Raw genomic sequence first — 16593 nt, forward strand, 5'->3', positions numbered from 1 at the left:
GGAGCAGGAGGGGGAAACGTAGGATACAAGAAAAGGGAAGAAATGACAAAGAGGACCGCGGACCACCGCCGCTGACGTCTACCGAGAACCGAGGGCCGAAGATGCTGAGAGCCCGTAGAAGGCCCGAGGCCATCCTTATCAAAGTAGGAGAGGGTAAGGATTGGCTTCAAACATATAAAGAGCTTACGGCGGCGAAGGATGTCCTTAAGGAAAGCTCGGGCATTCGTAAAACAAGAGCGGGGGACATCCTTATACAAATGAGGGCGGACTGCGAGGTGAAAGTCGCTACCAATATGATAAATGAGATTATTGGCAATAAGGTGCGAGCGACGCCCTTACAAGACAAGGTGTCGGTGGAGATAAAGGAAGTGGGTCCGCTGGTGAGTAAGGAGGAGCTCGTGGAATCCTTGTAGAAAGAGCTTAAAATCATAGATATCGGGGAACTGGAAGTTATGGCGATGAGAAGGGCGCCGTGGGGCACGCAATCAGCGATCGTTGTTCTGCCAAAAGCGTACATCGATAAAGGCGGCGACAATATTAAGATTAGGACGGGCCTAACAATAGCCACAGTCAGGGTGTTGCCCATTGTGACAAAGTGCTATAGATGTCACATGTTCGGGTATACTTCAAACAAGTGTAAGGCTGTGAGCCCCGGAAGGGAGGTCTGTAGGAAGTGCGGAGGAAGGGGTCCCTTCCCACACGATAGCAGCGTGCCCAAATTTACCGTGCTGCGCGATATGTAGCAAGGAGACGGGTGTTAGGTTTGACCATGTGACGGGGTCCCTGACGTGCCCCGGTTACAGGAGAATGTTACGACAGGGAAGACAAGGGAGGAGATGAAAATCCTCCAGATTAACCTAAACAGATGTAGGATGGCGCAGGATCTAATGTGCCAGAACGCGATCGAGGCCAGACCGGATGTGGTAATATCCGAACCGTACAGGCAGCTACCTTACTGGTATAACGATACTAAGGGTGCTGCGTCGATTTGGGTCACGCAAAAAAACGAGCACCGAATGAAACGCTTTTCTACAGGAAGGACGGGCTAGTGGGTATTGGTGTAGGTGATATCCTCTGTTTCAGTGGTTATTGCTCCCCCAATATCAAGATTGAGGAATACATGACGTACATAAACAAGCTTGCATCGGAGATAAGGAAAGGTGTAAGCAGAAACAAGAAAGTGATTGTGGCTGGCGACTTCAACGCTAAGTCCATGTGCTGGGGAGGACAAACCACGGACAAGCGAGGAAGAATTTTGATGGAACCCTGTGCGGTTACGGCGTGTTCCCTATAATGCTGGACGATAAATGCACGTTTTATAGGAATGGAAGGACGAGTTGCCCTGACATAATCAGTGCAACAAACATGGTTAACGACCTCCACGTAAGGAACAAGGTTTTAAATGCTTTCACAGCATTGGATCACCTATACATATCTCATACGTTTAAAACGAGGACCGTAAGTGATCGAACTAAATTTTTTAAATATGTGACGAAGGGTCTTGCACCCGACATATTTTTAGCTAAATTTGACGAGATCGCTAACGTACAGAATTTTAATACGACGGACGACGCGGACAAGGCTTAACTGCTGCAGAAATGTATGGTGGAAACTTGTGACAAGATACTGAAGAAGGTGAGCTGTACGACAAACAAGAAGTACAGCAATCACTGGTGGAATGAGACGATCGCAGAACTGAGAACTCAGGATCACAAAGCATTGAGGAAAATAACTAGAGCAAGGAGGAAGGAGGACAGTGGGATCAAAGCCCTTATTAGTAACTATAAGGGGCTAAGAAGGCAGCTGAAGAAAAAAATAGCTGGAAGTAAAAAGAGAGCCTGGGCCGGATTCTGTGAGATACTAGAAAGGGACCCGTGGGGAAAGCCGTATCGCACGATTATGAATAGATGTGGCAAGAAAGGGCTTCCAAATGACATGCCTGTTAACAAGGTGAAAGAAATTTTAAAAGGCTTGTTCATTATTGGACGCAGATCGGAGCTAAGGGAGGTCGAAGAGCATGACAGGGAGGATATCACCTATAACATGAAGCAGCTTGAGGACGAAGATGTTAAGGAAATCATTGGAAGAATAAATGGAAAGAAGGCGGTGGGAATAGATGGGGTCCCAGGTGATATTGTTAAGCTGCTAGTAAACAACCGAACAGAGCTTATCACTAAGGTGATTAACAGTATTACGGACTCTGGTAGGATCCTGGGATGCTGTAAAACAGCGAGAGTAATATTGCCCAGTAAACCGGGTAGGGAACCTAAGCTCCCTAATGCATACCGCCCAATAAGCGTACTTCCGGCCTTGAGGAAAGTGTGGGAGAAATGTCTCAAGTTGATTATCGAACGATGTATGGGGGTGGACTCATTTCATAGGGGACAATATGGGTTCAGGAGAAGAAGGAGTACAGTGGACGCGATTACACAGGTGATTAAATTCGCGTCATGATTGACACGAATAGGAAATTTGGCAAGCACATTGCCTCGGTGTGCGATAAAGCGGGCATCAAGATAGGAGCATTACGAGCAATCTTACCGAATATTAAGGGTCCGCCTGGTTTGGCAAGAAGGCTATACTACAGCGTGTGGGAATCCATAATAGCATACGGTGCGCCTGTGTGGGCTGATGCGATGAAGTACGAGAAAAACAAGATCATAAAAAGGGCTCAACGAACTGCCCTGTGCATCACATCCACGGCCTACCGCACCGTATCCCTCGCTGCGCTTTGTGTATTGACCGGGAACTTACCAATCTACATTAAAGTGCGAATGTTGAAGGGGATATATGAGAGAAAGAATATCTATAAGACCCTAGCTGTTGGAGAGGAGGTGATTGAGAGGCATGCGGAAAAGAAAGAAGATCTGGAAGAAGTAAAGAAGAAGGCCTCAACGGAGTGCCAGGCGGAATGAAGCATGTATAATAAGGATAATGTGACCAGGAGATTAATAAGTAATGCGACCATATTCGCCAGGAATAGAAGAGACATCGATCACTTCACGATGCAAATGCACACGGGACACGGCATCTTCAACAGCTACCGTAAGAGGATCGGTAAGGAGGTCGACACGAAGTGTTGGGACTGTGGAGACCCGAATGATGACGCCGAGCATGTCTTATTTGCGTGCCCTAAATGGATCGACAGAAGAATCGAGTTGGAGAACTTCTTGGGTGTCAGGATAAGCGTGGGCAACTTGGTGGACACTGTAGTCACCAGGAATGAATACTGGAGGAAGTTCAGAGAGTTCTGTAAGGGCATATTGAGATATAGAAGGGATATGGAGAAGGCGATGGAGTCAGCGAATAGGAGGGGCGGCACCAGTACGCGACGATAATATGCGGCGACCCGGTTCAGGACAACTCTGATGAATGCTGATCGGCTCTGCTGGCGTTGTCCGTGTCTAATAAATCAGAGGAAAGAGGAGGGGTTTTTAGTGGGTATGACGATGTCATCTGGAGTCTCACATAACCTGGTAACGCGGGTCACTGGGTATGCGTAAATGCATTTTCTCCTCCTCGCGCGCGTAAAAAAAAAAAAGAAAAAAAGGCGGCCCCGGGTTAAAGCTGCATCCGAAGTTTCTTGGACGTATCGAGTGGTAAAAGTCCTGCGAAATGACCGGTACATAGTGCAGCGAGAGGGCGAGCACGAAAGGCCACGTACAACTTCCACGGCAGCCGATCACATGAAGTGGTGGAATGTTGACGATAGTGATGTAAGTACGAGCAGCGATGATGAGCACATCTGAGGGCAGATGTGATTGTCAGGAAAGGCCGAATGTAATATCGTAAAGCAATTTAAATTAGAGGTCGGTTGAAATTAGAAAAAACCGTGTACGTCGTCCTTCTGTGGCTCGTTTACATTTAAGAGCGCCTATGTGACTAAAGTCACCTAGTTCTTACAGAGATGTGAGAAAAACATCAAACAACGTTAAATCAGAAAGACGGTTTCCTGTTTCAAAGTGGGACGACCGGAAGGTCAGAGTTTACAATTATTTACATAAAACTTGCGAATATCTTCTCATTTTATAAACCTTTATGTATAAAAACTCTATCCACGTTAAATCTATCTCTTTTTATAGAAACTTAATATAGAAAGTTAGTTTTCTGGATAGAAAAATTAAAACTTTAAGTAAATTCCTGTACAACGCGCAATCTACTGCGTCCCGGATACGAATGATGAGTGAACATTATCGAACTCTACGACGACCGCTTACATAGTGACGACGACGGATTAGTATTGCTCAGTGATGGGCTACGCTTCGAGCCTATAGGCGGTATCTTTACGCAATCACTGTGTAAAAGTCATTTCGTGGCATGCCCCCCTCACTCCTGCGCCAACCATTTACTCAGCCCCACAGGACCTAAAAGTAGGCCACCGTCCTGTTGTTACCATCCTGTAAAAGTAGGTCCTGTTTTGCGAACAAGTTTTCAGGACAGGAAAAGAAAGAAAAGACAATATCGTATAAAAGTACCGCTTTTGAGCGGCTTAAATTAAATTATAAACTGTAATGTTAAAAATGTAAACCCAACACAAAATATGGTATGACTACGTCGTACCGTCGCGTAGCGGTACTTTTACCAAAACCACTTTCAAACTGAAATTCGTTGTTTATTGTGACATATATAATTTATATTTTTCTTGGGCAATAAACATTATATATATCGGAGATGAGAGGACACCGGGGCTTTCCCCTTGGAATTCTTCGGAAAACCATCAATATTTTAGTCTCTATAATTTAACTCGATTCTAATTGCCTGAGGTTTATGATCGTGAGCTTGGACTCTAGGCGACAACAAGTCGCTGAACGTTTTTACCTAACATAGGGATGGAGAAATTCTATAGCTCTCCTTAAAAAAAATAGTTGTAGTGGCAAGCGACAGTAAACATTCCAACGGTTTCTGTTCCGTGGCTCGCCACACAAAGACCCTATTTCTTCGGGCAAGATGATTACCAGATGTCGATGCATCTCCACAGTACATGTTCAGCTAGCCTGAGGACCCGTCTTTATTCTAACAGTCCCTAAATCTACCACCTGCTATGGGAAGATACAGGAAATCTGCATTTCTCACGAACGATGCTTCTCAAGCGCGGTTGGCATCCTTCTTCAACCACCAACATAGAAATTAACCAATTAACAGCAACGTCACTTGTCCTCACTTTCCGGACGAAGGCTTTTCTCGACGAATCCGATGATCTCGTATCCTTAGACACGCCCCATTATAGTTCTCTGCAGCATCGTCGCGACGGAAAGTCATTCTCTCGTGAGGTCGCATTAGCGAGTTACACAGCATCTTTACGTTCGGTGAATATTCTACGTTTTAACAGAGAGTTAGTTCAGTAATACTTGTACCGTAGACAAGCAAGTTGAGTACAACTTGGACTTTGGAAGAAAGCGCATTTTTGTTATTCCGTTAACCGCGGTTTCTTTATTGAACCTAAGATCATTGTCATTAGCGTCTCGAGTATCTAATTATCACGACTATTTATCAAATTCTGTAATAATTATATTTGCACTAGTAAATATCTTCTCTATTGCATAACAACAATGTCTAATCCAAATGAAGATTCGCTTCACGCCCCTAACCTTAATCATAATGTGAACCCGACATATATGTCGGAGATAAGAGGACACCGGCGCCTTCCCTCTGAAACCTCGGGAAAATCCATAAAAACATTGTAATTAATATCTACAGTTGTAATTAAACGATTTGCCGTCATTCTACCCAATTGTATTTGTTTGAGACTTGTGACAATGAGCTTGGGCTCAAGGCGACAATTAGTCGCCGAACGTAGCCGCGGTCAACGGGACGAACCCTCCGTCTAACAAAAGCATTGAGTAACCCTATAGCTCTCCTTAAAAGAAAGATTTGTAGCGGCACGTGGCATTAAACATTCCAACGGTTTCTGTCCCGTAGCTCGACACACGCAGACCCTATTCTTCGAGTAAGATCATTGCCAGATGTCGATGCGTCTCCGCAGTACATGTTCGGCTAGCCCGAGGGCCCGTTATAAATCTTAAGGTTTAGTTAACTAAAGTCCTTCAAACAGACAAACAGTCTTTGTCCCAACTACGGGAAGATAGGGGAGACATATTTTTCAACGAGCGGCGTTTCCCACTAGCAACTTTCCCTCGAGGGCGGCTAGCATCTTTTTCTAACCACCGATATGGAGATTGACCAATTAGCAGCAACGTCAATTTCCCTTACTTCCTAAACGAAGGCTTTCCTCGACGAATCCGATGATCTCGTGTCCTTAGACACACCCCATTATAGTTTTCCTCTGTGGCATCATCGGGACGGGAAAGTCATTCTCTCGCGCGATCTCATTGATTAAAGAGTAGCATCTTCGCGATCAGTGATTATTTCACGTTTTACTAACAAAGGATCAGACTTAGACTTTGTGAGTACGTTCTTTTGTCATCCCGTTGGCCACGGATTCGTTATTGAGCCTGAGACCATCGTCACTAGTGTCGCGAGTGCCAAACCGCCGTGATCAATTGTCAAGACTGTAATAATTCTATCATTGGAATAAACTACACCTGTGTGTACCGTACCAATGGCTAATTCTCGTGAAGATTCATTTGACGCCCACAACCCTACTCCCAGTGCTAATCCGACATATATATATATGTAAATTCTATAGAGTTTAGAATACTAGCCGACGGTTTGACTTTCCCTGTGTTTACTGCAAGTCGGTCGAACGATATAAATAGAGAGGGACGGGGACTTAGGATAGAGAATAAAACAGGACTTCGAGAAGCGAAGATTGAACAAAGAAAAAAAGAAAAAGAAGCAAGTTAAGAGCTAGAAGGAGAAAGAGAAGAGGGATTAGAAGCGAAGAGTTCTGTGGAGATACGGAAGAAGACTTAGAAAATCGATTCTTGAGTTTTCACGAATCGATCGCCTCATTTCCAAAAACATTTCGTTACATATACATATATGTCGGGTAAGCGTTAGGTTTAGAGGCGTGTCGGAGCGGTCTAGGATGGGTGACCGCTCCGTGAGGTGTTGACGAAAGAAGGAAGGAGGCGCACCGAAGCCATTTTTCCGGGAACATCCAAGGAGCACGAGGCAGGCAGAAGCCCCCGGGACGCAGGACTACCCTGGGAAAACACCGATGGATCTGATATTTCTTATAGTCGGGTGGCGGCTGGCCGGTGCCCGCGACACTAGCCAGTTCGCCGATCCGGTGCGGAAATTTCGGAGAAGTTGGTGGCCCCCACGGAGTCCTGTGAGCATCCCGACGGATCTGATATTCTCTCATAGACGGATGGCAGCTGGCGGTGTCCGCGGCACCTGCCAGTGCGCCGATCCGGTGCGGAGAATTTTCGGAGAAGTTAGTGGGCCCCACGCCTGCCAAGACCACGTCGAACCAGGAAGAGGCGTCAGGGGACGGGGTCCCAGGATGACGCAGCAGGAGCGAGGCGCTGGGGGGCGTGGTTCCCCCCCAGCGGTCCAAGAAGAGCAGGACGCCTCCCTTCGACAAAGAAGGAGAGATAGACGCCCGGGGGCAACCGGAGTAATTCGGGAGAGATCCCGGGTGCATCTCGACTCAGGCGTCAGGACAGGCCACCGTGGAGGTTTTAGCCGGTAAGAATCCGGCACTATCCAGCGCCCTCTCCCCGGAGGGGCGCGGGGTGCCTATGAAGGTTTCCTCCACGAAAAAAAAAAAAAAAAAAAAAAAGGTTTAGAGGCGTGTAACGAATCTTTATTCGGACTAGCCATCGTTGTTGTACAATAGAGATTATATTTACTGGTATAAATATTGATTTTTACAAAGTTTGACAAATAACCGTGGTGATTAAACACTCGAGATATTAAAGACAATGTTCTTAGGTTCAATAACGAATCCACGGTCAACCGGGTAACTCTTTGTCAAACGTAGAATATATTTTGAAGCACAAAGTAACGTTTGCTGTGACGCTTGGTATAATACCGCACGTAAAGACGATGTGCAAACTCTCCAAGGTGATCGCAAGAATAAAAGACTGATGGAAATTTTCCTCTCCTTACGATCGCGTTTGTTCGTTGCATATTGGCCGGGGATATCAACAAAATTCCAGCCGCCGTTGCTAGGCAGACCCGCGTAGAGCCGACATTGCTCCTGCCCGGGGTTTGATTGTTAATACAACATGTGTCCCACAATATTGGCACTTCTCTGTTAGGCAAGAACGTTCATCGCGTCACCGTGGCTACGTTCGGCGACCAGTTGTGTCACCTCGAGGCCAAGCCAGTGTCACAAATCTCGGCCAAACATAATCGGATTTGTGAAGGATTGGTCGATGAATGGTTGAGTGAAATAACGAGAGCGAAATATTGCTGTCTCAGTCCGTCAAATATATTGTAGTATCGTGGAAATTAAGATATAAATTTTTTCCTGATTACTTACAATTTATTAATAATGAATTGAATATACAGGTATTAATTGGACAGAGAACGATGTTTGTTTAACTGAAACTAAATGCGATGCTCGTATCTATCTCAAATAACTTTACAGTTACTTGGCAACTCTCGTCACAACGAATCTAACACGCGCGCGCGCGCACACACACACACACACACACTCTCTCTCTCTCTCTCCCTCTCTCCCTCCCTCCCTCCCTCCCTCCCTCCCTCTTTAGCAACTCTGACACTCGATCAATTCTCTCAACTCTACTCTCCGACGTCTCGATCAATTCTGACTCTCGCAATCCACTCACTTTTCAACTCGCATACTCTGACCTCTCGTTGTTTATTGTTTTTCTCACATCACTGTAAGAACTACGTGACTTTAGTCACATAAGCGCTCTTAAATGTAAACGAAACACAGAAAGACGACGTACACGGCTTTTTCTAATTTCAACCGACCTCTAATTCAAATTACTTTACGATAATACAATATTGTGAGTAAATAAATAAATAAATAACTAAATTATTCACAGCCTAATTCGCGAATCGTTGGTACAAATACAAGTCGCGGAATAAATACTCGATAAATACTCGGAGAAACTCTGCAGATACACTTCGATACTCGTTTATACTCGTTGATGCTCTTCGATACTGTTCGATACTCTCTCGCTCTCGATCGCGTCCGTTCATTTATACTGGTCGGGAAAGAACCGGAAAATTCGAATTCGTCTACGTTTGACGGTTGCATGTAGCGGCGACGTTATTTTGCCCGGAGTTTATTTGTTCTTACATTACTTGTAACCTAACGGTCTTGATACTCCGAGGCAAAACAACAACAGGATTTGAATTGTCCTCTGACTCGTGTGCCGCTACAGATTGAATCATAACAACTACCTCTAAGTTTTATTATTTAAGTATAGCTATAATAAATAATTTAGACTAAAGTATTGGGGATCTTCCCAAAAATTCCAAAAGAAAGGCCCCGATGTTCTTTCATCTCCGACATATACGAGGTAGTTGGTAACTGGTGGTACAAGCTTAAGGGTGGTGATTCTACGCGAAAAAAGGAGTCGAAAATGTAGAATAAAAATTTTCTTTTTTAATTTTTTTTTTAATTTTTCCATCGAGACAACGATCTACAGTGAGATTCGTTATAACGAGACGTGATAAAGTGCACGCGTACCGAGCGAAAATTCAAAGTCGATTTTCTCGAAAACAAAGCCTCAAACGAAAAATTTTTATTCTATTTTTCGACTTCTTTTTTCGCGTAGAATCACCCCCTTTCCGCTTGTACAATGATTTTAATATCGAAAATAGCGATTATTATACTGCGAATATTTATATGAATACGTTATGTTAGAATATATGAAACATAAGGTCCTGTGAAATACGGTCAACAAACGATAAACAATTTTACACGAAGAAAAACAAGAAAAATATAAAGAATAACAGGCTTTGTTTTCAAGAAAATTGATCTTGGAAATATGTTTGAAACATGTAAATTCGGTTAGTTACCGACTAGGCAGACGGAAGTTACTTTACATGCAAAAATAAGTGAAAAATGGGAATAAAATCTGTTCACTGTTCGACACGTATCTAATTTTGCAACCTTCGATAGGCGATTCTTGTAGATTTTTGCAAGCTACACTCGAATTTGTAAACCGTTTTTTCTTTATAACTCACAATTTTCGAAAAAATCAATTTTGAAGAGAATTGCAAATTTTCAACTTTGGAAATATTTTACGTTATTATAGTAGCAGCTATTGAGTTAGGGTTGAGACGAAAAAATTCTGTGGACTCTCCCGAATAAAATGATATGTATTGTTATTGCATTGTGAACATTTAAACAAGTCTAAATAATAATTAGAGCGAAAAGGTATCTCAAACGCAACATTTCTTCTTACATTTCTTAGTTTATTGAAAAAGCTAAAGGTCTAGGAGAAAACCTAACCACAATACGCGATGCAACAAATATTTCTGCTAAGGCAAGCATCATCTACCGCATTTCATTGTCATTGGCACCTCGAGTATCTAATTACCACGATTACTTGTCAAATTCTGTAATAATCATATTTGTACTAGTAAATATCTTCTCTATTGCATAACAACAATGTCTAATCCAGGTGAAGATTCGTTACACGCCCCTGACCCTAATCATGAATCTGCATTGTACTGCACATAAAAATTAATTCAACGATTCCGCATGACTAGATTGAGCTAAATTTTTATGTATTCAAGAATGTAAAACACACATGAAATATATTCAAAGCGTACGTAATGTAGATATTTTTGCATATTTTGTTATATTTAAGCATAAATTAATATTTCAAAACATAAGGAAAGCTAATAATAAGTGAGTTATCGTGCGCCAATATATTTCATAACAAAATAACTCTGATTCATAGATACTTGTTGACACGTTTTCAAACTCTCCTGCTAGTTATATTTTTCTCGCCTTTATACATCTTTTAACACTTGTATTAATTACCACATATACTGCTGCGAATAATTATAAACTCAACCCTATTTTCAGTTTTTTTATGATACTAAAACAAAAATTGAAAGAATCGTTTGTATAATTTCGTATTACAATATAAAACAAAACTGAAGATAGAACAAACAAAAATTGTTTCCTTTCGAACTCTGGAAAAACTTAAATTTCCTCTTAAAATTGTGTTCTTGGCTGTGAAACAATTCAATGATAATTTTGTTATCCTTTTATTTAATATTCAGTGGATTTTCCTTTATTTTTTATTGCTTCTATCAATCTGTGAGGTACACTATACACTGATTTATTAAAAAAACAGGAGAGATATTATCCAAAGAAATTATTGCCTTTTTTTTAGAATTTAATGTATATATTAATTTATAAGTTAATATATGTATTAAAGAATGATATTGTCGCACTCAAATGGAGAGATTCGTGAGATTTATCAACAAAGCTCACTCCCATCATGGTACCAAGTACAAGAAATATTCGTTGCTGCTTTTACGAGGCAACAGTCATCTGGAAGATTGAAACTACTAGCTGCTCTTGCATACAATAAAGTATAGCGGATCAAATGTTTTCTTATGCCACTACAATTAGAAAAGGGCTCAAACGATACTGGAAACTTGACATTCAGTTTCTTCTGGGAATTACAGAAAAACGCTTTAATAGTTTACAAGATTACGATAAAGAAGAATACAAATAGAAAATTTAGGGAATTATTAGTTATGAAAATATTAGGGCTGATTGATAATGTAATGAAATCTTCTGTTTAACGTAGATATCATAATATTGTCATCCGAAAAAGTGCTTCTGGACTGTTGAGGTTATCTGATAGAGGAACGCGTGGATAAATTTCTAATAGAAATATATATTGAAGTAAGCTTAAGTACAGGTATAGTATATGCTGATCCAGATGATGAATTTAGCAGTGTTACATTACAATAGAATATAATAGGGAGCACGTTGATACATTGACAGCAATGGGCGTTACCAAAACATTAATCTTGGTATGTAACTAGTTGTAAGTTACAAGAAACAGCAATAAAAATCTACTTATAGCTCTTTTGTTTCTAGACCTTGTGACCCAAAAACAACATTTATATTCAAGGACACAATAATATGGACCTCTCCTTTTCGTTAATTTTTTTGCTTCACTAAGTTCTATTTTCACAGTAACAGCTGTGTCCAGGTCACGAGTATACAGAAGAAAAAGAAGTAGAGTTTTTCTAGAAGTAAATACTTCATCATAGACAAAACATTACATTGTAAATAATTTTTAAATAAGCCGTGTTTCTATATTACTTTTATAACAGTTTAATAGTCTTATTATTGTTGAGGATTGTGGATCTTAGTTGCCGAAATAAGCATATAGCAACACTCACATTACACATAGAAATGATATTAAAATAGTTTCATATTTATTTAATATGTGATTTACAAGATATTCGTAGATACACACTAAACGTGTCTCAGCACTCTTTTTGTCTCACAATCATTTTCTCCGTTCTTTTGTTCTACGAGACGCTGCGCACGCACATACTTGCACACACACTCATACTCACATATATGTGTTAAGGAAATTCGAGGATTTGGAAATACAAATAATTGACTATATTTCACACACAACAGCTATACATCTATATTACACTCTGAAGAACGTCTTGCACGCACGCTTGTCGCCAACCGACTATCCTGGATTCTTCTAACATCTGGCAACAGTCTTTTGTCTCCACTAAGGCCTTGACGCCCTCTGACCCTTACACACACACTCTCATGTACAGTGTAAATGTATCACTTCCCGAACAGTAAGAAACAAGAAATTCTGACAGTGAAATAAATAAAAAAACAGAAAAAGATAAAACAGATAATAGGAAACTACAACGGAACAAAGAAAGCTCAAGAAAGTAGACAGTTACAACTAAAATGGCAGAGGAAAGAAACACAAGAGGAAAATTAGAAAAACACATCATAAACAGCAAAATGGCAACAAAAGACAAAGAATAGATAACAACAAGTATAAACAAAGGAAATATAGTTGTGAACACAGGGAATAAGGCATGAAATTTGAAATCCTGAAAAAGATAGATATGTTTAGGGAAATGAGAAATATGAAAGACAAATTAAAGAAGATAAGAAAGGCAAATAATATATTTAGTTACACCTAATACAAGATGTTAAGCTAGAGAAAAATAACAAGAGATAAGGAAACAAGATGGATAGAAGAAGAAGAAAACTTGGAAGTACAAGATAAGATAGATGAACTCAAAGGGATGACGATAAATTAAAAGTGATAAATGAAGCGGGATATATTCAAAAGATAAAAACAAAACACCATTAAAAGTTGTAACAGTTATACTTTCAGACCAGAAGAATAAGATCAGAGTATAAGTAAATGAAAAGATATGGAACATTTGAGGACTATATATATCTAAGATATCTTTATATCTAAGATATAGCATTGCAAAGAAAGGACAAGAGACGGAGACGCATCGACATCTGGCAATCATCTTGCTTGAAGAATAGGGTCTGCGTGTGGCGAGCCACGGGACAGAAAAATTCGGAAGAGTTAATATGAATAATAAATAAGCTGAGTGCGTGTTCTTCATCCTTTTATAGTCGACACTACTTTAACTTTAATAATTAGCACCGTGAGCTTCGTTCGACTCACCGCTACTCTTCGCATCACGTTCCGCGCTAGGTTCATATTTATTCTCTTGCACAAGTTGCTACTTGCACTGATGGTTACTACGATATTGCGACGACGAGCGGTGGCGGCGGTATCGGACAGATGGTGGAAGTTCCTGGAAAAAGGAAGAGGGGCGTCGGCATCAACAGCAATATCAATACCAATACCAATACTAATGCCGCATTCACCGTCACTACTACCGGCTCGGGATCGCTGGAGTCGATGGCGCAAATCAAACTTGGTACGATCGATATGACGACCGCCGACATTGGAACTGAAATTACCAGAGAGATGGAGGAGGTCGGGAGGATTGCCTCCATCTTGAAAAGTCTTAAAGGCAGCTGTATGCGTAGATTGAAGCTTCAGCAGCGTACGGTCGTCCCATTTTATCTCGGCACTGCGGGCAGTCTTTAGCTTTCTCAACAGCAAGAACAATATCTCCACGACAGCGATAGAGAAACGGAGAGCGTGTGCGTGAGCGTGTGTGTGTGTGTGTGTTAATTAACATCTGTTTAATCCATTTATTATTAATAAACTAATTATAATAGTCTACGATACTACAATATATTTAAATCATTGACTTTATGTATATCTGTATCAAAAAACTGTATCAAAATCTTTTACGTATATATTGAAATCATTGACGTTGATGTATATATTAAAAATCATCCTATATAGACATATAAAGTGATTCAGATGATATGGGAAGTACGTAAGCCGATTCACCACAATAAAACGAGGAGAATGGTTTATATAAACATATGCCCAATATAACCGGGGTTTCGAATGGCAGCTTATTTTTTGTTGTAGCATGTAATTTTTTACGTTGTTTGAGTATCATGTAAACATTGTGTTATAGATAGAGCCATTAACATACAAGCTACATTCACTGAATCAGAGTCTGTATGGGAAACGATTTTCGAATCGCCGTTTGCTTGAGAGGAAAATGTTACAAATAATAAACGAGCGTTTTCGAAATACCCGTTCTTAGAGGAAGCTTACAACAAAAGGAAATGCGCGTGTCGGTAAAAGTGTTAGACAAGAACGAGGTTAAGAAGTACGAGGGGGGGAGGGAGAACAAGAGGAAAGTAAAAAGTGATATGCAACTTGGTAGAGGTTCAGAAGAAAAGTCTGAGGAAATTGTGAAAGGAAAATGTCTGACATAAAATGTGATGATTAAGAAAAGAGTAGGGCATGAAACATGTTATATAAAATATATCTTATATGTTCTATTTTGGTTCATATATATGTCGGAGATAAAAGAACATCGGTGCCTTCCCTTTGGAACTTCAGGAAAATCCCTTAACACCGTAATCTAGATTCTATCATAGGCATAATTAAACAATTGTCGTCTTTTAATCCGATTGTATTTGTTCGAGATTTGTAATAATGAGCTTGAGCTCGAGGCGACAGCCAGTCGCCGAACGTAGCTGCGATCAGGGGATGAACGCTTTGTCTAACAAAGGTATGGAGTAATTCTATAGCTCTCCTTAAAAGAAATATTTGTGGCGGCACGCGACAGTAAACATTCCAACGGTTTCTGTCCCCTGGCTCGCCACACGCAGACCCTATTTTTCGAGTAAGATGATTGCCAGATGTCGATGCGTCTCCGCAGTACATGTTCAGCTAGCCTGAGGAGCCGCTATAAATCTTAGGATTTAGTTAACTAAAGTCCTTCAAACAAACAGTCTTTGTCCCAGCTACGAGAAGATAGGAGAGACCTATTTTTCAACGAACGGCGTCTCCAACTAGCAACATTCCCTCGAGGGCGGCTAGCATCTTTTTCTAACCACCAATATGGAAATTGACCAATTAGCAGCAACGTCAATTTCCCTTACTTTCTGAACGAAGGCTATCCTCGACGAATCCGATGATCTCGTGTCCTTAGACACACCCCATCATAGTTTTTCTCTGTGGCATCATCGGGACGGAAATTCATTCTTTCTTGCGATCTCATCGACGAAAAGAGTAACCCCATACGACCAGTGAATATTACGCGTTTTATTAACAAAGAGTCCGACTTAGATTTTGTGAGCCCGTACATCTACTATCCCGTTGACCGCGGATTCGTTATTGCACTTAGGATCATTGTCATTAGTTTCTCGAGTATCTAATTACCACGGTTACTTGTCCGATTCTATAATAATCGCAGTTGCACTAGTCAATGTCTTCCCTATTGCACAACGACAATGTGTAATCCAAATGAAGATTCGTTTCACGCCCCTAACCCTAATTCTAATGTAAACCCGACATTTATAATGTAAAAAATGTATATGTAATACAAAAAGAATGCAGAATATAGGTACTAATGTTTAATCTGATTTTCTGTAATTTTGACAGTTTTGTAATCTTTTATTTTTATATTTTTATATTTTCTATATCTTTGTGTTCTTGTATTTTTCATACAATTCTATATTCAAGTAACAGTATAAAAAGGATACGAAAAGTATGGAATGGCAATGCATGTAACGGTACGTGAATGTTACGCGTGCGCAAGATAACCAGGAGAGGTTGTATAGGAATCAAGAGGTCGTTGGACAAAGAGAACGTTTTTTAGCATTACCTTATGTTTAAGACATTCATATATTCTGCAGATATTAGTTCCTATCAGTATACCCACGTCGTTATTAACAAGATGTTTATGTATTTCCATTATCTTTGTTTTAAAATTCACTGTTATTTTGGGAATTTGTTAAAAAATCTCTTAATCCTTTTAGGAGATGTATCACTCTAAACTGAGATCTAAACTCAGATCACAGGTTTTTTTTTTATTTTATAGATTAGATTCACAATTTGTCCAGTTTGGACATTTGGTAGAATTTTTTAGCTGTTAGATTATTATGTGGGTAGCTACCCCCAGTGGGATACCATCTTCGTGTTTGTTTGGTTGTGTCCTTTGTGAGGTCTGCTGGGTATTTCCCTTTCAGCCTTCTATCCATGTTTGAGGTGTTGATCGTTTCCGCAGCTAGCCAGTTTGGCTGTGTTCCTATTCTTTCTTTGTATTTTTCTGCGTGTCTGCTAATTT

The 16593-nt window shown here is 40.7% G+C and overlaps 1 protein-coding gene across 1 annotated transcript; it reads left to right on the plus strand.

Annotated features, from left to right (window-relative positions):
* Positions 1–872: 872 nt before the first annotated feature.
* Positions 873–2915, plus strand: LOC143304351 (uncharacterized). Its single transcript, XM_076626809.1, has 5 exons — positions 873–958; positions 1036–1242; positions 1323–1458; positions 1597–2393; positions 2468–2915. Exons 1-5 carry the CDS (start codon positions 873–875, stop codon positions 2913–2915), a joined length of 1674 nt encoding a protein of 557 aa, XP_076482924.1.
* Positions 2916–16593: the final 13678 nt, after the last annotated feature.

This window comes from Bombus vancouverensis, chromosome 2 (genome assembly GCF_051014615.1).
Source record: "Bombus vancouverensis nearcticus chromosome 2, iyBomVanc1_principal, whole genome shotgun sequence".
Classification (NCBI taxonomy): domain Eukaryota; kingdom Metazoa; phylum Arthropoda; class Insecta; order Hymenoptera; family Apidae; genus Bombus; species Bombus vancouverensis.